Consider the following 21,373-nt stretch of genomic DNA (forward strand, 5'->3'; position numbering starts at 1 on the left):
TCTCGTTTCCAAATATCCGAGCAAGTATATCTTGTTTAAAAAATACATAAAACTTGTCATTCTATTTAATTAAGATAGAGTAGCTCGGGTCCCCAGTTTTTCTACAAGACATACAAAAAACGCATATCATTACTAGCTTTTGTCTCTGCAAACAAAAACAACAAGGCATTGCTGATATATCTTACAAAAAAAACTATGCATAGTCAGCCCCGTCGATGGCCATGTTCGGTCAGCTCGACCGAACAGGGCCCCCAAATTTCTGAGGCCCCCAAATGCATGTAGCTTGGCAATATCTGCTTGTGTAGCCCAAGGCCCGGCTGGGGTTTTCGCTCGTTTTCAGCCTAGTTTGATTACGATCGCGAGAGCGAACGACATGTCGATCACGGGCTATTCCGCTTCAGCAGTTTCCGCCTAGGAAGTTCCATCGCGACTCGCGAGCCTTCCTGATCCCGTTGCACGGTCGCGCTGGCCATGGTGCTCCCCCCTATTCGCTTCCTTCTCTCATTTCTTTCATACTCGTTGCTGGTCAGATCGATCGAAGGGCGAGCCGGCTAGGAAGCAGATGCAGCCTGCAGCACATAAATCAACCCCCTGCTTTGTCGTTCACCCGATCAAGTTAACACGGCAAGGTAAGACTAAGAACACTGCACCTCGTCGTGAATTTGTTTGAATTATTTTTTGAATTACTATTTTTTGTATTGTTGATCAAGCTTTTTTTTCACTTAACACCAGATTTGAGCAATACCAAGAGTATGAAAAAACTTTTGGTTTCATGTTTACTTCGGATAGGCGGCGATCCTTGGATGGTAAGTGTTTAAAGGATGCTTGTCTCAAACTTGAGGGGTACACTTAAGCATTGAAGATTTTATTTCAAGAAATACTAGACGATTGATGCTTTTCGGTAGAATGTGGGGTTTATTTATAACTTTACTGCTATATTTACTCTTAGAATGAATACTGGGTATATCTCTGATCATTTTTACAGAATACACATTCTGAAGTCACATATAAGTGAACATATGATTTGATTTTACTAGCTATTGAGTTTGAACAAAAACAATAGGCCCATTTTGTAGGTCGCACCAGGGCCCCCAAATCCTGGAGACTGCGGGGCTGTGCATAGTGTTAATTCCAAAGGGTACACTGAACAATCTCCTTTTCATTTTTCAATACGTTGATTTGACAAGATCTTTTCAATTCTCTTTCTCATTCTCTAATCTCCAAAATTATTTTCCAAATAAACTTATATTTTCTAAATTTTAATCCTTAAATCCTAAAGTACGATGGTCTTTAGGTCGACATACATCTAGCCATCAAACCGTGTGGTTTTCTCACCCCTAGTTTCTTTTGACAGAGCATTCTTGCTCTATAGATATCTAAATTTTTTTTAGTACACACCCTTACGAATATTTAAAAAAGGACAAGATGTAACGAAGTACATTTGAGACTAACTTCAATCAATCTATTTCCAATTGAATCTAAACTACCTTTCTAACTAGCAGTTTTTTCTCTCCAATCTATTTTGAGCATCCTCTCAATCACTATTGGTGAGCCTTTTAATTGCATATCAGGAGTGCCTAAATATCTAAAGGAAAGCGCCAATCTTTCAAGTGAAAATATATGCATAAATATCATGTCTCTCAACAGCAGCTCCAAAACAGGTACCCTCTCCAACTCTAAATATTTTTCAGGGATTTAGGCAAAATGTAGGCTAAAATATGTGTAGAATCATCGAAACTGCCACGAATACTTATAGCCGGAGGAAGTATCTTTACTTCTACCAAAGTTAATTGCAGTGTAGTTAATTTCTCAAAGATACAAAGAATAAAGTTCAAGTCTCAAACACTTTCAACATCATGCTCAAACATAAAAAATGGTGTCGTGTGCATATTGGATGATAGATATTTCATTGTGCAGCAGATATTTGTAGCTAGGCATTCGTGGTCGGAAGTTCTTGTCAGCGCTCTCGGGCATTGCCTCCCTAGATTAGGTCTTCTTGCTTGGGTCGAGTTGTAGTGCGGGGTGTTCGTCCTCTCATGGACATGTACATATAACCTTTCTTTCTATCTATCAATGCATCGAAACGCAAGTCTTTCGCGTTTTCGTGAAAAAAAATCTTATTTGACATTTTTTTCGTGAATATTTCTTTTGACATTTGATTAGCGTGTGATGCCAATGAGTTCAGACATGCAAACGATCAGTGCATGCATGCACCAGGCTGAGCAACAGCTAGCGCGACACGATTACCAAATTGAACTGATGCAGGCAGCTAGCACACAACATTAGAGAATCGAAACATCGTTGTTCCTGGGCTGGATGGATACATCAGTACAGTACATCACATTCACCGCTCGATCGAGCTTGTCCAATGTATGCAACTGACCGATTCCACTTGAATCAGAATAAGCGAAACATCCCCATCGATCAGAAATCACCAGCTCGATCGCACCACGAAAGCTCAGCGTCGCTTAAGAAAAACTCCTTGGCCCTTTGGCATACATGCAGCCTTCCGATCGCCATCACATAGCTAGCTACTTGATTCATTCATGTCATAAAGAAGAAAAGAAAGTCTCAGAGGGGTGGCTAGAATATTCTCGCTTTTCACTGTTGAGAACAAGAGATATTTCGTGATGACGTCCATGCCCAGACGAATCGAGATACGGACGAGCTGGCTGCTGAAAGCGGCGTCTCGGTCGAGCTCGGAGTCGGGCGACGGCCTCTCGGTCTGTTGGAGCAACCAAGCTGTCTGGATGCACGCCGCAAAGGGCACGAGAAAGTGATAAAGCGCTGGTTTAATAAGGATTCAGGTGGCCGATCTGTTAAGTATTGCACTAGTTCAGTTTCTCCTGACATTACCGGAGTTAGTTAATTATCGGCATGCTCAGCTCTAGAATGTCTGATGATTGTTTTCATTGCGTATCAAGAAGAATGAACATGGTGCGAGTAGAGGTGCCGATCCTGTTGACATCAAAACATCCTGTGCAGAAGCGAGGAGACGCACTTTCTCCAAGGCTGGAAATTGAGCACGTCGGGCGTGTAGGCTGGGGACCCGGCCAAATCAGATCTCCGAGACAAGCCAATGGAATCTGAGCCACGCTTTTGTTTTGAGTAGGTCTGGCGTATATGCCTTTGTTTTGCTCGTTTTGGCTGATGCACGGGCCGCCGATTTCGCCGGCGGCGGAGCAATACACGCTAGCTATCGATCTCTTCCCCAGCAGTTGAAGCCAACACTCAAATGCGGTGAGGCGTTACCCTTCCTTAAGCTTAGACAAACTCAAACACAAAGACAGCCAAGGTTGCTCAATGCCCTTTTATAATTAAGGGTACGATGGTTTTTAAAAAATTAAACGAATATACGTAACCATGTACGTATAGCCTAACTTATTTATATGAATATGTAGCGTGTAGTATGTATGTATGTATGTTGTTGTCGGCTTATCAGCAATGACTTGTGGGCGGTGACGGTCATGAGACATTGCGAGGCTAGCCGAACTGTCTAGCGCGAGATTAGCCAGACTGTCTGCCTCGAGGCTAGCCGACATATCTGGCTTATTTTTGATAGTCTCATTAGACATGCGTCGAGCTGTTTGAGCTTGGCCGGATAAAGAGACGAATCTTTGGACGTGAAACGCCACACTGTTTTGCACCAATGGCCGATTTGTTCTATCCATAATAAAATACTGGGTTTGGATATGAGATTCAGAGGGCTCAAGTTTAATTAAGGCTAATTACCCTAAACTGAGTTTGGGGAGGGGTTTGTCCTCGTGCGCTGCTTCCTTGGGTGCAATGGGATCACTGAGAACCCATAATCACCACACCGAGCCACTGGTGCGCACTTTTCACACAACCACGGTGAAAAATAATCAATCTTCCCAGCCGAACCTGGGAACCTTTCAAGTTCTGAGGGTCCACCGGCCCCTAGTCGATGGACAGCCAGCACCCCCCAATGGAGTGATCAAAGCAAATGTGGATGCTGGATGAGACGCTCCAAGTAAGGAAGTCTGATTGGCATAGTTATAGGAGACTATGTGGGCCGAGTCATTTTATCTGAATGGCAATTTATTCCTTGGTGCGCTAATGCAGAGTTAAGCTGAGGTTTTGGCGTGTCTTCAGGGTTTAAAATGCCTAATCAATCTTCAAATCCCGCAGGCAATTTTGAAATCTGATTTGCGCACTGTCAAAACTCTACAAAGCAATGTGAAGGATAGATCCTCATGTTGGATCCTATATACTGAAGGATGGAAGCTATCTATTTGCGAATTTGATCGTGCTTGCAATGGTTTGGTGCATGGCTTGGCACATTTAGGCAAGAAGGGTGGCTCTGGTTCTATACGTGATTCTGTTCCTGGCTCCTTGGCGGCCGAGGATTGTAATTGGGTCGATGAGCCCCTAGTTGCCTAGGTTTTCTTGTTTTACTTTTACCTGATGTAACCACTCTCTAACTCCGGAGCAGCAAGTTTCTTACGCACTATTTTCCTTCCAGGGTACCGAAGGAAACTGAAAGGTTTTTAATGAGGCGGCTTACTTACATAATATATTATGGTTCATCTTCAAAAAAAAATAGTGGGAGGACGAGGCTCCTTTGACGTAGCTATCCTGCACAGCGCTGACCGTCGGTCGCTGACAGGTGAGTCCCACGGCTGGCTGGCTGGCCCGACACGACAGAGACTCAATGGCGTCAAGGGATCCTGTTCCGCTAGACTCAATGGCGTCAAGGGATCCTCTTCCGCTATATATACCCCTGTAACACACGGAAAATGCATTCATGCTCACGGTGCCAAGCACCCATACATTCAAAAAATAAATAGTAATTTTAAAAAGTTAAAAAATCCAAATCTTTTAAAAACAAAGACGATCAAGTATTATATTCGTATTAAAATAATCACGAGAGGTTTACTATCATTGTATCCTAGGTAAAAAAAACAAAATCGGAAGCCCCCAAGTATATGTACTATTCACCCTATGTTCGTCATAAATTTATCTTTTTTGCTCAAAATACCATGGAAATCATTACAAGCCCCCAAACATTTTTATACGAGCACAATACATAATCAACATTTGTTTTCGTCGCGTTCTCTAAGAGATGTCATATGATGTCCCACTTACGCGCCATATTCATCTTGGGACTGGGACAGCTCCTAGATTCGAACCGCGACAACGACGCGTCCTTACGCTGATACGCTAGTTATTTTACTCAAAGTGACTCGCAAAGTGGAGTAAATCATTGGTGGTTTACCTTGATCAAGCGACCATCCACGACCGCGCTCCTCCGTTGGTTCGGCTGCTCACATCCGATAGGCCGTTGGGCGTCCCAAGGGCCATCACTGACTCTTCTTGCTGCTTTCTCTTCTCCGACCCGGCGGCTTCCATTTGATTTGTGAAAAACTGCGACGCGGCGTACTGACTCTCATGCACTGCGGCCTGCGACTTTCTTCCCCCCTGCTGCTGCCAGCCGGTGATTGGGGTGCTTGAGAGTTCAGATCTGGGAGAAAGTTAAAAACAAACCAGCTCGACACAGGAGGTTCAGTTCATCCAGCCGACTAAACCAAAACGTGGTTTAAGCCAGATCTGCAGAAATAAAAAAGAACGCAATCTCACTGTCACAGTATAAAACAAACACTGGTTGTACGGTGGAACAATGGACGCACATCAGCAGGCGTCCCTCGTCACATAGACCCAGCAACATATTGATCACAATGAACCACTCGGACCCTCCGGTTTCAGGTGTCCACGAGGAGCGACGACAGGAAATATATAGAACCAATAAAACACAAACTAGTTCCAGGTTTCCAAGGAAAACACGGCAAGGGATAGGCTGCAGCTAACAAGTGAAATGTCTTCTGCTGTTTGTGCCACCATCCTTTGGCCGCCGAGTTGATCTAGAGAGAACACCGTCCCAGGCAGCCACTCGCTTGAACCACTGCAAAGAAATGGCTGAAAACCACCAAGCTGCATGAAGCAGCGGCGGCAGTACGATCTTGCAAGTTGCAACTAAGTGATTTTGATCCATGCTTCTGGATCAAGCCCGAAGAGGCGCGATCAGCCAATGCAAGTTGCACAAATTCAGCACCACACATCAACCAGCGTTGGCCCAATAATAAACAGCCACTTAGAAAACCAAGCTGAACTTTTATTTAAGGTCTATTTCTCACGGTACACATGTAACCGACAAGCTGGCTGCTTTACACCTATATAACAGAATCAACACTATGTGCACATTCTGAGCCCTCAAACCCCTATGTCAGATGATTATCTCCAAAAATTCCGCGCCCTACACTGGAGATCAATGCGCCTCCACTCCCACTTCGGGGCATATAACGGCACAACACAATGGTGCAACAGGATATATAGGATATACAAGCTACCTATGGATCCGACGGAACCCCTTGATCACATCAAGGAGCAAGCACGAGAACTTTAATTGTCCCCTGACTGTTAGCAGTTAGCATGGTAGGGCTATCGCTCTTCCAGCAGACAGCGCTAATGAAATAAGACCCAGGATCTTCTTCGGCGTCGTCCAGGTCGGAGGATACAAACCTATGGCTGGAAGCAGGTTTTGAGATAGCCTGCAATCGGTGCAGTGTTGCTTCAAGTTAGATTGACAGAAAAATGATCTATCATGTGACAGGGAAGAAGAGGAATGTCATCAGAAGCTCGCAATTACCTTGTGGTAAACAAAAACCTCATTTGTTTCACTCCCACATGCAATATACTCGTTATTTACCGATAGCCCAACGAAGTTCTTTTCATTTTTGTGCCCTCTGAACGTCCTTACCTGCAAAGTATTACCAGTTCAGCAATAAGGTCAACAACAACAGATTATTTTGTAATATCATTTTCTTTCAAGCCTAGCACGCCATAATAGCTGAACCAGGCCACTGGACATGCTAAAAGATAAAGGTGAAAACAAATACTATGATCAATCACTCGGCATATCAGTTTACTTAAATGGGGTCAATTAGTAATGAATATCGCATGACACATGAAAAGTCAATTTGCTAAGTTGACATTTGGTAATGCATGTCACTTGTACTATTTATCATTTTTTCAGGAACTTATTCTACAGCAAAAGATAATATAGCAGAAAATCCTCTGATTTTGACCCATGAGATCTGGAGAAGTTTAGAGAACCATAGATCTCCATTTTTGTTATTTTGAAGATAGGAGCACATCCAAGCACGCAACTATCCCTATGTTGTGCCAGCACGAGAAGCAAGAATAAAATAAAAGCAAGGGACGGATGATCACAGTGAGACATACTGGGCAATTGTCCTTGACATCCCATAACCGTAACGTGCTATCGGTCGATGCAGATGCAAGCTCATTGTTAGATAAGAACTTCACATACGAAACGGCTTTCTTATGCCCACCAAAAACATGGAGAGGCGCACTTGGATTTCGCAAATCGAAATAATGAATATGGTGATCAGCAGATCCGACCTGAAATATTGCAGCATCCGGTGAGTAATCATATCATTCATATGATATAAGTTGAGGAAATGGAAGAAACATACGGCGACAAAGTAGCTCGATCCAGGATTATATTTAACGGAGCAAATATTTGCCTTCATATCAATGTTAATGGCACTTGCTTCCTGTTTTGTGCACCACACTTTGACCTGGCATACACAGCAGTATACTCCGATTAGACATTACAGAAGCACTATAGAAGTGCAAGGCAGATATGTAACATTCACATATTTCCATCTGAAGAAAAAAAATCCCATTATTACCCACCCAGTAAGGTTACACTCAAGTTTAATTCCCTTTGGGAATAACAAAATATAATTGAATCATTTCGGCTCACAAATACCTTGCAATCATCACTCCCAGATACGAGCATTGAGGGCTCTGTACGCGAAAAATCAACACTCCATGCTCTTTTCTCATGCTCTTCGTACTCCATCACACTCTGTCAAAAAGCAATACACAAATACCATTAATTATAGTGAACTATACAGAATTTTGCAAAATGATCCGTGGAACAGAGTAAGGTTACCTGGCGGGTTTGAACATCCCAAACAGTAACTATGCCCTCATAATCACTGCTTGCTATAATATTTTTTGAGTACTTGTTCCAGCTAAGGCAGCTGAGTTTAGATCTGGTAGCCATTTCAACAACTGGACAGTGAACATCTGATGGCTCGTTAACAACCTAAGAAGTAGCATAAGTTAAATTTGAGCAATTCTAGTAATGGACTTATGCCAAAAAGATGCCCCTGAAAGAGTTCACTTACTGTAGAAAATTCGAAGACTTTAATACGCTTCGACACTCCAGCAGTAGCGAATAGCTCATCATCACGATCAAATTCGATACTGCATTTAACAAATATCAAAATCGTCTTAATTTTTAATGCAAAGAAGTTAATCCATAACATAAGGACTACATACAGTGAAAACAAATGCAGCGATTTATGCACCCTCAAGCCAAACAAATACTAGAATTATGTCAGCGATCGATTTTTATTAGATTTGTCCCTTGTTATATATTGTAATGTTAGCAATACACTGCTATTAAAAGGTAGAATTTTTTGCTAACTGAACACTCTTAAAGTTGATCAACAGGGGCACTGTAAATCTGCCACCTCAAACCACTCACTCCTCTGCCCCTATGCCAGCTGCACGGTTTGCTACAACAGTACTTGTCGGAAATAAAACTATGCATGGAAATAAAATACACTCCAATAAGTAGATATTTTTCAAAATACTCACCTGGATACAATGTTTGCAGTGTGGAAAAGATCTCCATGTCTCAGTTCTGCTATTACACGTAAGCGACTGTAGGATACATGACGAAGAACCAAAAACAGGATAAGCTCAATGGAACCACGAAAGCATAAACACTAATGTGAGCACATTATATTAGTATAACAATCAGCAGACCTGTATCGAGTGAATGTTGTTAGCACAGACTGGAAATCTTCAAGACCTTCATGATAACCTTCTCTATTCATTGCAACAATGTCATCCTGCCTGCGTGACTGTCCTCCGGTACGCCGTCTTTGCAGGTAGTATTCTTGAAGCTCGTTGAACTGCAATTTACCTCATTATATTAGATGCAAATTGCATGGGACACCAATGATTTCATCTAGCATCAAAAAGAATATGCAACTACTACCTAGTCTATGTTCTTGGCTACTTTTTATCATTGTATGGCAATAACTTACTTGGGATGTGCAACAAAGCAAACTAATTAGAATGTAGAAAGGTAAAAAATTTGCTCAAGGAGACACACCTGTGCTTGAACTCTCCTCTTCCGAGCAATTACGTTACCCGACTGTATAGGGGGATTAGGAGGGTCTGGGCAAACAAGGGCATCTCTTCTTTGATATCCTTGCTGGCTTACTTGAGCTCTCAAATCATGTTTCCTATTATTTAAACCCCCTGGAGATGATGCATTAAGTGGTGCCCGGGAATTGGGGAGAAAGGGACTGCTAGGTCTGTCCATAGGCGAGGGCCACATCTTTGATGCAGCAGGTTCATCCAAAAGCATGCGCAGCTTCATGGAGTACCTTTCTTTTGTTCGATACAAATCTAATCTATGTCTCTCCACGCTGCTTATATCATCTTTGATGTACTGCAGATCAGTTTGAATCTGTATAAAAGAAGGCAACATTATTAACAATGATAATTTCATGCAAAAGAACTACTGTACTAACAAAAGCAGTAACTTTTTTTGTTTTTAATGGATCATGAATAAAAATTTGTAGCATATGGTAAGAGGAATCAGAAGATAAACTCTTATATCTATATATTTAGGAATCGAGACAAACCTCATTCAACTCATCCAGCTTTTGCTTTCTAAGGCAGTGCAAGAATACTAGCAATATTTGCATATTTGTCTCTGACTCTTGTTGTTCCATTTGCCTCTTCTTCTCAGCAATCAAAGTCATGAGGCTGTCTAGCTCTTTAACCGACATATCGTTTCCCTATAAATAAGAAGAATTAAACTCAACACACTAGTAACATGTCATCATTCTTCAGTAACTTTTTTGTGTGTATCTATAAAACGAGCATTGGTAAGGGGGTTAAGAGTTATGGAAGTTATGTTTTCAAGGGAAAACAGAGAATGTTGGAGAGTGCAAGCCAGAAAATAAATTAAAATAGTAAGAGAAATAGTGACTATGAAAAGCATGACTATATGATGATGCTGTCCTGTGCTGAAAACTTAAAACAAAGTGGTAGAGTTGTTGGTATGTGAGAACAGAGAACCAGCAAGGCCTATTGGAGTATTGGTAGGTATTTGCAAATTTGTTACTTTTGCATCACAATGCCAGCTCGACAATGTTAGTGGGAGTTCATCTTCCGTGGTGCTTGGTTTATCATCTGAGATTTTCTTGTACCAGGAGTGAGGAATATAAATGTCTCCCAAGGGAGTAGATAAGTGTACGAGGCAAAATTAATCTGATAACTTCCCTTGACTAGATATGAAATGGTGGTTGTATAGATTTGGCAGTGGCGTAACGTGCAAGAAGGAAGGCCTGTTCAGATACTTAGTAAGGGATTGCAGTACTTAGATTTGGGCGTTTGCTAGTGGATGCAGGTATATATCCTGTTCATAACAGAAAACAGATGCAACCTGAAGATAAACCTAGGGGTGCATAAACAGTGAAAATCTAGTAATTATGTTTGCTCAGAACAATGCATATACCCATTAGCCACACTGCAGTGAGCATTAAAGAGGCTGAACTTTCCAACTATATTTCCAGGGCAGGCAAATTCTACACGTGCAAAGCAACACATGTGGAGTGACTTACTTGTTGCACAACATGTCGAAGTTGATCAATGGGAGATGCTGTTTTTGCAACTTGCCGGGCCGACATTTTCTTCAAGACCTATGTAGGCACAAGTGCAAAAAAAAACATTAGTGATTTCTCTCTGTAATGCCAGTTTCAAGTATCCAATAAGCATGAATAAAAACATCATCATTGCCAGATTGAATGTGTACCAAGGAAACCATAGACAAAGACCGTATCCCATTTTCATAGAACTAGACAAGCATCATAGCCATAGCAAGGGCACATAGCAAGCACCGACAGGCAGAACAAACACAAAAGCAATGCACGCTCGCTACCGACAAAACCTGGCATTTACGATAACATACAATGACCGACGCAAGCAGTGTTTTAAATGGCAGGCTATGGAAGATAGCGGCAACCCTCCAAAACAGCTAAACAGGAGCTAAACAGGGGCCAAGTGTACATGGTTTCCGCTTGGCAGCAGCAACCTGCTCAAACGGCTAGCTTAATATGGCGGGCTATTTAAAACATTGGACACGAGTAAAATAAACTTACCAGGGTTTCTTTCCATTGTCTGCAGAAGTACCGCTAAGCATAGCAAGAAACACTAGATACGGCTTGATAACTGCTCCAAACATGGCTACAATCTAGTGGCTTACACGTGACTCAGAGCACATTGCATATATTCTGTTGAAATCAGCTCTGCTCGCCACACAGCCGAAATCACATGTAAATCTAAGCAAATGGCAGCAAATAAAAACAGCATGATTGGCAGCTTGCATGTGTACCACGGCAACCATACACAAAGATATGTTCTATTTTATTATAACCAGAGAATCAGCATATCCATAGCAAGGGCACATTGCAAGCACCGACAGGCAGAACAAACACAAAAGTAGCGCGCGCTCGCTACCGACAAAACCTGGCATTTACGATAAACTAAAATGAATGACACAAGCAATGTTTTAAATGGCGGGCTATGGAAGATAACAGCAACCCTCCAAAACAGCTAAAGAGGAGCTAAACGGGGTCATTTGTACATGGTTTTTGGCTTGGCGGCAGAAACCTGCTCAAATGGCTAGCTTAATACGGCGGGCTATTTAAAACATCGGATAGAAGTAACATAAACAGAGCTATCTTACCGGGATTTCTTTCCATTGTCTGAAGAAGTACTGCTAAGCGTAGGAAAAAAACACTAGATACGGCTTGATAACTGCACCACACATGGCTAAAATCTAGTGACTTACACGCGACTCAGAGCACATTGCATACATTCTGTAAACCTAAGCAAATGGCAGCAAATAAAAACAGAATGATTGGCAGCTTGAATGCGTACCACGGTAACCATACACAAAGAAATATCCTAATTTATTAGAACCAGAGAATCAGCATATCCATAGCAAGGGCACGTAGCAACAGGCAGAACAAACAGAAAAGTAACGCACTCTCGCTACCGACAAAACCTGGCACTTAAGATAAACTGCAATGGACACGTGCAATGTTTTAAATGGCGGGCTATGTAAATTGGAAACTAATGGCAACCCTCCAGAACAGCTAAAGCGGAGCTAAACAGGGCTATAGCGGCCACCTGTACATGGATTCCGTTTGGCGCCAACCTGCTCAAACCGCTAATCCGCTATAGCCTCCTATGGCGGGCTATTTAAAACATTGGGCACAGGTAAAATAAACAGAACTATCTTTCCAGGGTTTCTTTCCAATACCTTGCAGGTAAAAAAACACTAGATGCTGCTTGATAACTGCCTTAAACATAGCTAAAAGCTCGTGGCTTACGGACAGCTTGGAGCACATTACATACATTCTGCTGAAATCAGGTCTGCTCGCCCCACAGCCCAAATCACATGTAATTCTAAGCAAACAAATGGCACCGATAACTTAGAAGCCCTAACGTTTCCAGGTTACATGAACCACGCTGCTTATTTGGTCACACATATCACGCAGCCACGGGCAATGGGTAGGCCGAATCAGGGCAGTGGCCAAGTAAAGCGAGCGAACCTTGTCGAGCAGGAAGTTAGGGTATAGCTGCGCCTTGGTGAGGTAGTTGCTGCAGCAGGGGCAGTCGCTCTTGTTGGTGAGGTGCGTGACGATGCACATGTAGCAGAAGCTGTGGCCGCAGGCGGTGAGGAAGGCGTCCTTGATGAGCGCCATGCAGATCGGGCACAGCAGCTCCCTGTCGGGCGCGGCCGCGGCTGCCTCGCCCGGCCCGTCCTCCTCCGGCGACGACGAGGGCGACGCCGACCCCTCCGCCCCCGCGTCCTCCGCCGGCGACGCCGGGTGCTGCTGCGCCTGGGTCTGGGGGGCGTCCCCGCCAGTGGACGGCGCCGGGTCCGGCTTGGGCCCCGCCGGCACGAGCGCGCCGGCCGCCACCGAGGAGTCGCCCATCGGGAAGGCGGCGGAGTGATTCGCGTACGGAGGGAGGCGGGTGGTGGTGGTGGTGGTGGGATGTGTGTGTGTGGGAAGGGGAGGGGAGCGCGAGGAATTGGGTTGTGTGGGTGGTGGGAGCGGGAGCGGTGTATGGGTGGGAGGAGACCACGTCGGAGACGAGAAGACCCACCCACCGCCACCGCCACCGGCCCAAAGCGGTCCCGGCCCCCCCGTGTCGCCGGCTCGCCGCTGCACGCAGGTCCACGATGGCCCAGGATCAAAATCCCTCACGCCGCCGCTCCGTCTGCTTCTGACAGGGAGATTGCTGCCGTGCAAATGGACATCATCAAATACTACCGGAAATGCGTGTGTGTGTGGTTTTCGGCTGGCACGTCAGTCGGCCCGATCGGGCTAAACCGGCCACGATTTCCAGCATTGATTCTGAGATACCGGCACGGGTGGCCTCAAATCGTGCTGGCTTTGCGTGTATGGTCAGGAATTCAGAATGGTGTTTGTTCAGTTATTCTCGTGAAATAAATTGGGGGTAGGCCAGGTCTGTCTAGCGACGGCCACTGATCGTCTCCGGCGACGGCGAGGACAATCGTCCCGGAGGGCTGGCGCGATCTTGTTCATCCAAACATTTTACCCGTGTATGTACCGCGTGCTCTGGTCTGCACTCTAAATTCAGAAACGCACGCAAAAAAGAAGAAGAGCTGCAGCAGTTAAAAACAGGAAACCTCTAGTGAACAAACCCAGACACATGCATCGAGCATTTCATAACCACGCAAAACACTCCAACATCCATCCTCAACGCGACACAGCTTGCCATTCCAGCAAGCGCGTCTGAGGGTGAAGCTCGCGGTGGCAGCGTTACCGTTGAACACTAGATCGTTGCGGGTTTTCCAATTCGCCATCCTAGCAACGCTCTAGTCTAAAAAAAATTTACATTATCTTTGTATCTATTTCACACTCGCTGCTCCGGTCTGCACCCAAAATTCTGATGAAACACACCATTCTAGCTTCACAATCGTCAGACAAAAGACATTGTCGCACCATCGAGACGCCGTGAATTTGACATTCTAACGGTGCCGGCTCCGTCTTCCTCTGACAGGGAGATTGATATAGTGCAGTGCCACACGAAATATGCAGAATTAGCTGAGATATATCAGAAATGCGTGGCTCCGGCTGGCACACGGGCAGAGCGTAGGGCTCGATCAGGCTAAACCAGCCACGATTTTCAGCATTGATTCAGGATACCACCATGACGGTGAAACTTGTTAGGCAGCGAGTGGTCCGAAGCGTGCTGTCACTGGGCTACCATCATCAGAAAATAAATAGGGCATAGACAAGTCGCTAAACCCAGATTTTAGCGATAGACACTGATCATATGTCATATGTGATATGTGAAGGAGCGAAGCGATCCAAGCCATGTATGTTTCATCCGTGTGTTAGTATTTCAGACTTGCTGTTCCACTCTGCGCTCAGATTCTGAAGGAAGCACTGAAACAAGCTGTCGAAGTAAAGAACAGACGCCCTCTCTAGTGAACAAACACATCCACCAAGGATTTCATAACCTCACGGAACAATCCTACAACCATCAACAGGACACAAAGCCGACACTGTAGCAACCATCAACCATCGAGAAAAAAATCATTAAGCTGCCAAAAACAAGTTGTAAAAGTGAACTTCAGAAGCCGCTAGTGAACAAACCTATCCAGGGAGCATTTCATAACCTCACACAATCATCAACATGCCACAGTTTGCCATTCTATCAACGCTCTCGTCATGATCCGCAATTTGCAATTCTAGAACATTCTATGATGTCGTCGCACATAAACATCATCAAGACACAAACGAATTTGCAAGTCTAGCAGTTGAAGATACGTACCCCAGGACGATGAAACCATGATCAGGTGGTGTTTTGCTGTTAGACAAAGTCACTGAACGCTATCATTTAGCAGCGGCCACTGATCAGCCATCTCTGATGAGCTGGTGACCTGGGGCGAGGACAAACAAGCCATGAGATTGCCGGAGATGAGATCTAAGGCGATCTGGGTCATCATAACATTTTACCCAGGAATGCATTTTCAGACTCATTTGCTCCAGTCTGTACCCACATTCAGAAACACACACTAAAAGAAGCTGCAACAGTTAAACAATAAGAACCTCTAGTGAACAAACACATCCAGCGAGCATTCCATAACCTCACACAAAAACACTCCTACATCACCAACACTGCTACACCATCCCAAGCCACAATTTAACATTCCAGCCAAGAAAACATTGTTAGGCCATCAAGATGCCACAATTTGCAATTTTAGAACATTCTTACACCATCAGGAGAAACAAAACGCAATTCTTGCATATGCTATCATCACACAAAAACATTAGCATACCATCAGGCCACCAAACATTTGCACTTCTCATCACACAAGAAACATTCTTATACACCATAAAGATGCCACAGTTTGCAATTCAAGCAATGCTCTCATCACGACAAAACATCCTTACACTCCATCGAGACGACACAATTGCAACTCTAGAACATCCTTGCACCACCAAGAAATTTGCCATTCTACCATACGCCAATGTCACGCATAATACGTTTCTGCACTACCAAGACATCACAACTTGCAGTTCCAGCATTGCTCTCATCAGCCAGTTTCAGGTAAGTTCCTCATGCATCGACAAGGTCGACCAGAGCCTTGGTCACCTCCTTGATGAGGTCGGCGTGGCGCATCTCCACCTTTATCTGCATCACCCTCTGCTTCTTGATCTTCTCGTCCATGGCACGCGCCTTGTCGTCATCCATCTTCCCAAACTCCCTCTTGCACATGCCCGGGCGCGCCGCCTCCAGCCCCTTGACCTCCTCCGCTAGGTGCGGGTACAGCTCGCACATCTCCTCGAACCCCTTGGGCTCATGACCGTTGGCCACATTCGCCACAGCAGCAGCAGCAGCAACAGGGGAGGTCTTGTCACTTGTCCAGACGAGCTTGGACAGCTCCAGGACCCGGCGGTCGTGCTCCTTGCTCGGGACCTCGCCCCTCTTGCTGAGTGTGAGGTACCGGAACCTGAGGCTCTTGACCTTGGACTGGAGCTCCTTGCTGCCGTAGGCACGCTTGTCCAGCTTCCCGGCGAGGACGTCGACGAGAGCGTCGGGCTGCGGGAGGGCGCCGTGCTGCTTGCGGTGAGCGGCGAGGGCCTCGAGGATGCGGACCTCGTCGTTGGTGGACCAGAGGCGCTCGAAGGCGCCTGGCTTCTTGGCCTCGGCCGCCACCGGGGGCTTCGGGACCTCCGCCGCCTTCTTTGGGGCAGGCTTCGGCGGCGGCGGCGGCGCCTCCTCCTCCTCCTCCTCGTCGCCGGAAGTGTCGGAGTCCTCCTGTTTCTGCGGCTGCGGGGGCTGCTTCTTCGGAGCGGAGGGAGGGGCCGCGCGGGTGGGCTCCTCCTCCTCTTCCTCTTCCTCTTCCTCTTCCTCATCGTCATCCTCCTCGCTGCCGGAAGCGTCGGCGTCCGCTTTCTTTTGCGGCGGCGGAGGCTGGTTCTTGGGGACCGCGGGAGCCGCGGGGGCGGGCTCCTCCTCCTCCTCCTCTTCCTCATCGTCATCCTCCTCCTCGCTGCCGGAAGCGTCGGACTCCTCTTTCTTTTGCGGCGGCGGAGGCTGGTTCTTGGGGACCGCGGGAGCCGCGGGGGCGGGCTCCTCCTCCTCATCCTCCTCCTCCTCCTCCTCTTCGTCAGACGACTCCGACTCATCGCCCTTCTGCGCCGGCGCAGGCGCGTTCTTGAGGACGGGAGTTGGGGCAGGGATAGGGGACTCGGCGATGGCCTCTTCGTCCTCCGAATCCTCGGAGCGCGAGCGGGACTGGGTCTCTTCATCAGAGGATTCAGCCGGCGGAGGCGGAGGTGGCGGCGGGGCCGCCTTCTTCGCGGCGCGCTTCGGGGCCATCGCCGGAAGCTAGGGTTGAATCCTCCGGAGAAGAGGGTGCGTGGGTGTCGGCGGCGGCGGAGTCGGGGGCTTTCTGCCGGAGAGTAGGGATTTGGGGAAGAAAAGCGTCAGCGTGGTCTCTACGATACCCGCTACGGGCTTACAGGGCCCAGATGGGCCGAGTCACAACCTATCTCTGTCGTCTGGGTGAACATCCTCCATCTGGCCCATGTTTATCACGAGGCTTATGATAAAGAAAGGCTGGCGCAATTGCCATTTGAGACTAGTAAACATCCAGCCCAACCCAGCACTTTGAAATTGTTTTTATTTTTCTGAAACGAGCTTTGTGTTTTCTCCAACGGAATTTTAGATGATGATTATACGGTGATGAAGATTCTTGCAAGATTCGTCACTCATGCATGTACCGTTTGTATGTAAACTCAGATTGTTCAAATACGAATCAACCGAAGCTTTCACAGTCACCGAGTCACAGGAGATCGAAAAGGTTATCTCGACTATGAGTCAATCTCTCTGATGATGGTGGTTCTAACATTATTCTTTGCTGAATCTTAGCAACTAACAAGACAAGAGCAAAAACAGGTTGCTAGACTCCAGCCGCGCGCATGGTGGCAGGAGGACCGGGAGAAGTTAAACAAAAACGGTTGTTCCCTCTCGTTAACATCGTGAGCTAGGTCGACAGATGCACCAGGCTTGACGTGTCGAAGAGCTCCATGAACCTCTGATCGGTTTTCCTCGCCTTGGCCGCCGCGAAATGCAGGTACTCGTCGAAGACCGATGACAGGCGCCACCTCTGCAGCTTCCTCAGGCACCCCACCAAGCATCCGGTCCGGTGCTGAAACATGAAGAAAATGATAATTATCAGGAAACTGTCGAATTTCGTAACAATTTGGAATGCAATATGCTTGCAGAATGATGAATGCCTATGTACCTTGCCTCTCTTGCAGTGAATGAGCACCGGGTGGTTTCTTACGTCTGGATCAATCGATACAAGGGCAGGTGTTAGAGATCGGTTAATTTCGAGTGTTCTGGTGTGATTCTTTTGTGTCTTTCAGTAAATATCTTAATTTGTGAAGTACATACCAAGGATGACTTTGAGCGCCTCTCGGATTGTTTCTTCAGGGATGCCGGCGAAGGGTTCCTGCATCAACAGGACACGTTTCAGATATGTCTTCAGACAGAGCATTAGCTTTCGAGTTATCAGGATCGCGGGGAATGGCGAGTCAGCTCGATCATATACATTGTTAATCGACAACTTTGCAGTGTGGACGACCTTTAGCATTCCACTAGCTAGCAGGTCAAAGCTTCAAGAACATGAGCCAACACTGGAATATGTTCTTGCTGAGTCATTGGTGCAGTTGGATACTACTACTAGTTACGGTACACCAGCAGATAACAAATGTTGAAGGTAGCATGGCAGGTAAAAAGTCGAGCTAAGCAATCGTAGTGGCTCTAGAGAAAGGCTAGAAAATTAGAAACAAAAAAAAACGCCCTTATGCCCCATACACACATGCAAAATAGTAGTGGGCTACCTATACATATAACTATTACTGTTAGCAAAATTGAAAACTGAGGCGAAAGAGACAGATTGTAGATTTATTTCAGCAGACATCTCTACCGAAAGCAGCCTATGCATCCACTGTAACTAACCCGGTGATCATGCCACTAGCTGCTTTGATCCATGGATTATTTACTGCCACACGTATGCCACCAGGCAAAGAAAAAAAGGAAGGCAGTTCGATGCGAAGATCGTTTTGCCATCCGCGTCAATGAAAAACCAGAGAGTCATTCACTGGATTTAGTACATACCTTGCGCCCTTGGATTCCGAACTGGTGGAGCTTGATCCCGCTGCGCCCGAGGAACCGCGCGTTCTCCTCGGGGTACGGCTCCGGGCACAGGTACCTGATGAACCAAGCGTCGCCACCGTTAAGAACTGATGAGAATTTTGGTAGTACCTGTCTGTCGCAGGCAAATTTTAGCAGGCAACTCACACGATGGAGCGCAGTTTGAGGGATCCTAGGAACCGGAAGTTGGCTGCGCCGGGAAAGCCCGAGCGGAAGATGCCATCGTCGACCATGGCGAAGTTGAGCGGCGGCACCAGCGGCGACTCCTCCTCGCAGCCCACGGAGCAGGTGAGCCCTTTGGGGTGGTTCTTCCATAGCTCAACCTCAATGGCGACGATGCCCTGCTTCTGCTCTGCCTCTTGGCTCCTCTGCCTTGGCGAAGCGTCCAGCTTCATCGTTTTGCGTCGCGGCAGCAGGAGGTGTTCGTGTCCGTGTTGCTGAGTGGGAGAGTGTGGTGTGTACGTCTGTGGAACGAGACTGTGAGACTGTTGGCTATTTATACTGGGGGTAGGAACTATTGAGAAGGAAAGGTTGGCCTGGCCATGTGATGGGTGGTGATTGGCCAGGAGAAAATTTTAAGTGAAAGTGACATGAATCCTCTCGAGATATTGCTGACGAGTGAGTCCGGCCGATGCGCGGTGATAATTGGTGGTGAGATTGACATTTTCACCGGATGTGATAGTTCTGGTTTGTGATGTTTGTCTGACCGTCAGTAAAGCTCATCCCCCTGTTCAGATCGAACACCGGAGTTCCTATGCAAGACAGCAGGTGGAGGTTGTGTGTTCCTTCAGAAAAGTAAGAGTTTCTGTACCTATGTAGGATCTGTCAGATGCAGGGATCAAATTGAGGTTTTTGCTCATCCATATTTGATCGCTTCAGTACCATGATGGATTTCCATTCTGAATCTGGAACGTCTCCTGGTTAGCAGCATGGTCTGTACGTGCCCTTGACCATAGACAGGTCCGTAGTTGGTACCGACAGGAAAGCGACCTATGTTCTATGTGGGATAACACGGAGCAGCCGCACGAAATGATCCGGCTAGGTCAATGTACTCGGTGTGCACGCTATAAACTTTTATACTTTTTGGTAACTGAGATCCAGTTTTCAGCAATCGCGGGCGGTAGAGAGACCAAGAGGATTACGGGCAGCATAAGACATTATGTGCAGTTTACTACTGTACTACCTTTTTTTTGAGATGCAGTTTACTACTACCTTCGAAAAGAAGATCGATGATTCTATTTTTACTTTATTTTCAGAACGGGCACGAGCTATGTTTTATAACTAATTAAGAGAAGAAAGATAGTACAAACATCGATTACAAAGCCACAACAACACATCAAAACTTATAAGAAATTAAGCTGGACAAAACTAAAAGGGCTACTCTCTTGATATCAAGTTACTCAAATGCCCGACACTCGCAAGGAGCCAACTTTCCACTTCCTCCTTGATCTTTGCTATGATGATATCTGAGGTATCAACATGCTACAAGACTCACATTTCTCTCATTCCAAATGTGCATGCTAGGTTACAGTCGAGACTGAGAAAAACTAGACCCTTGCGCAAAATTCCGTTTGATTCCACCATGTGCACGGAAAGAGGTAGAGCCAATAGGACATGTGCTACCTACCTTAACTTCAAGGGCATAGAAGGAAGTTGAGCCAATAGGAGATATGCCACCTATGATAGATCCAAAGGCACCTTTAAACCCTCTATGTGCTATGCGAGCACAATAGCGAGAGTGTTTGTGCCAAACATATTGGTGCTCGTTATGCTAATTATTGTCATGTTATTTGATTTTCTAAAACCCTTTTTACTAACACCAAAGGACCCTTACTACAATGGGTCCCTAAGGTCAAGGCTTGATCTGTAGGAATATGCATGGAAATGAATGGGTGATCGATATTGGATGACCAATCATATGACGTATTCAGCAAGATTGTGAAGAATACAACATCAACCAAAAGCATGATAGCCAATGCATGACGACAAAATTGAAGAGGAATTGGGATTGTGCAATATAGTCATAATACATGATCTCCATGGAGAATGTTATGCTTGTCGAATACCTAGGCTACAATCTTGTTTTTGATTATCAGTTTGATACATTGGGTTGCAGCTGCACATTTATCGATATAGATGTGATTGTCTTTAGAAGGGACAAATTTTAAATCATCATCAAAGGCTACATTGAGGAATTATTTTTGTTGTGGATTTATCCAAACATAAATAAGGCAATGGTATATGCTTGATAGCGAAGGCAAACAAATGTTGGCTATGACATATGAGGCTTAATTGGCCATATGAGCATGAGGATGTTGAATAATCTTCAAAATGACTATGATGTAGTTGGACTAACAAATATTTATTTTGATAATAATAAGAAATGTTTCTCTTGCATTGTAAGAAAACAAGTTGGAGAACCTTGTGTGCCCAAGAACTCGATCACTAGGACAAGGCAATTGAATCT

General features: G+C 45.6%; 3 protein-coding genes across 3 annotated transcripts; all 3 read right to left on the reverse strand.

The window, feature by feature from the left end:
- Nucleotides 1-6,109: 6,109 nt before the first annotated feature.
- On the reverse strand, nt 6,110-13,371 carry LOC127305998 (E3 ubiquitin-protein ligase COP1). The gene is made up of 13 exons (XM_051336600.2): nt 12,753-13,371; nt 10,758-10,835; nt 9,774-9,929; nt 9,236-9,595; nt 8,884-9,032; nt 8,713-8,778; nt 8,238-8,316; nt 8,000-8,155; nt 7,814-7,912; nt 7,515-7,619; nt 7,261-7,440; nt 6,665-6,775; nt 6,110-6,566 (listed from the first exon to the last, which is right to left on the reverse strand). Exons 1-13 carry the CDS (start codon nt 13,137-13,139, stop codon nt 6,396-6,398), a joined length of 2,097 nt encoding a protein of 698 aa, XP_051192560.1. The 5' UTR covers nt 13,140-13,371; the 3' UTR covers nt 6,110-6,395.
- A 2,176-nt stretch (nt 13,372-15,547) lies between these two features.
- Nucleotides 15,548-17,170, reverse strand: LOC139832914 (uncharacterized). The gene has a single exon (XM_071822915.1). It carries the CDS (start codon nt 17,062-17,064, stop codon nt 15,799-15,801), a length of 1,266 nt encoding a protein of 421 aa, XP_071679016.1. The 5' UTR covers nt 17,065-17,170; the 3' UTR covers nt 15,548-15,798.
- A 370-nt stretch (nt 17,171-17,540) lies between these two features.
- LOC127305999 (inositol diphosphatase DSP2) lies at nt 17,541-19,380 on the reverse strand. The gene is made up of 5 exons (XM_051336601.2): nt 19,054-19,380; nt 18,871-18,964; nt 18,145-18,202; nt 17,993-18,036; nt 17,541-17,896 (listed from the first exon to the last, which is right to left on the reverse strand). The coding sequence occupies exons 1-5, from the start codon at nt 19,299-19,301 to the stop codon at nt 17,732-17,734; spliced, it is 609 nt and encodes a 202-aa protein (XP_051192561.2). The 5' UTR covers nt 19,302-19,380; the 3' UTR covers nt 17,541-17,731.
- Nucleotides 19,381-21,373: the final 1,993 nt, after the last annotated feature.

Source organism: Lolium perenne, chromosome 6 (genome assembly GCF_019359855.2).
Source record: "Lolium perenne isolate Kyuss_39 chromosome 6, Kyuss_2.0, whole genome shotgun sequence".
Taxonomy (NCBI): domain Eukaryota; kingdom Viridiplantae; phylum Streptophyta; class Magnoliopsida; order Poales; family Poaceae; genus Lolium; species Lolium perenne.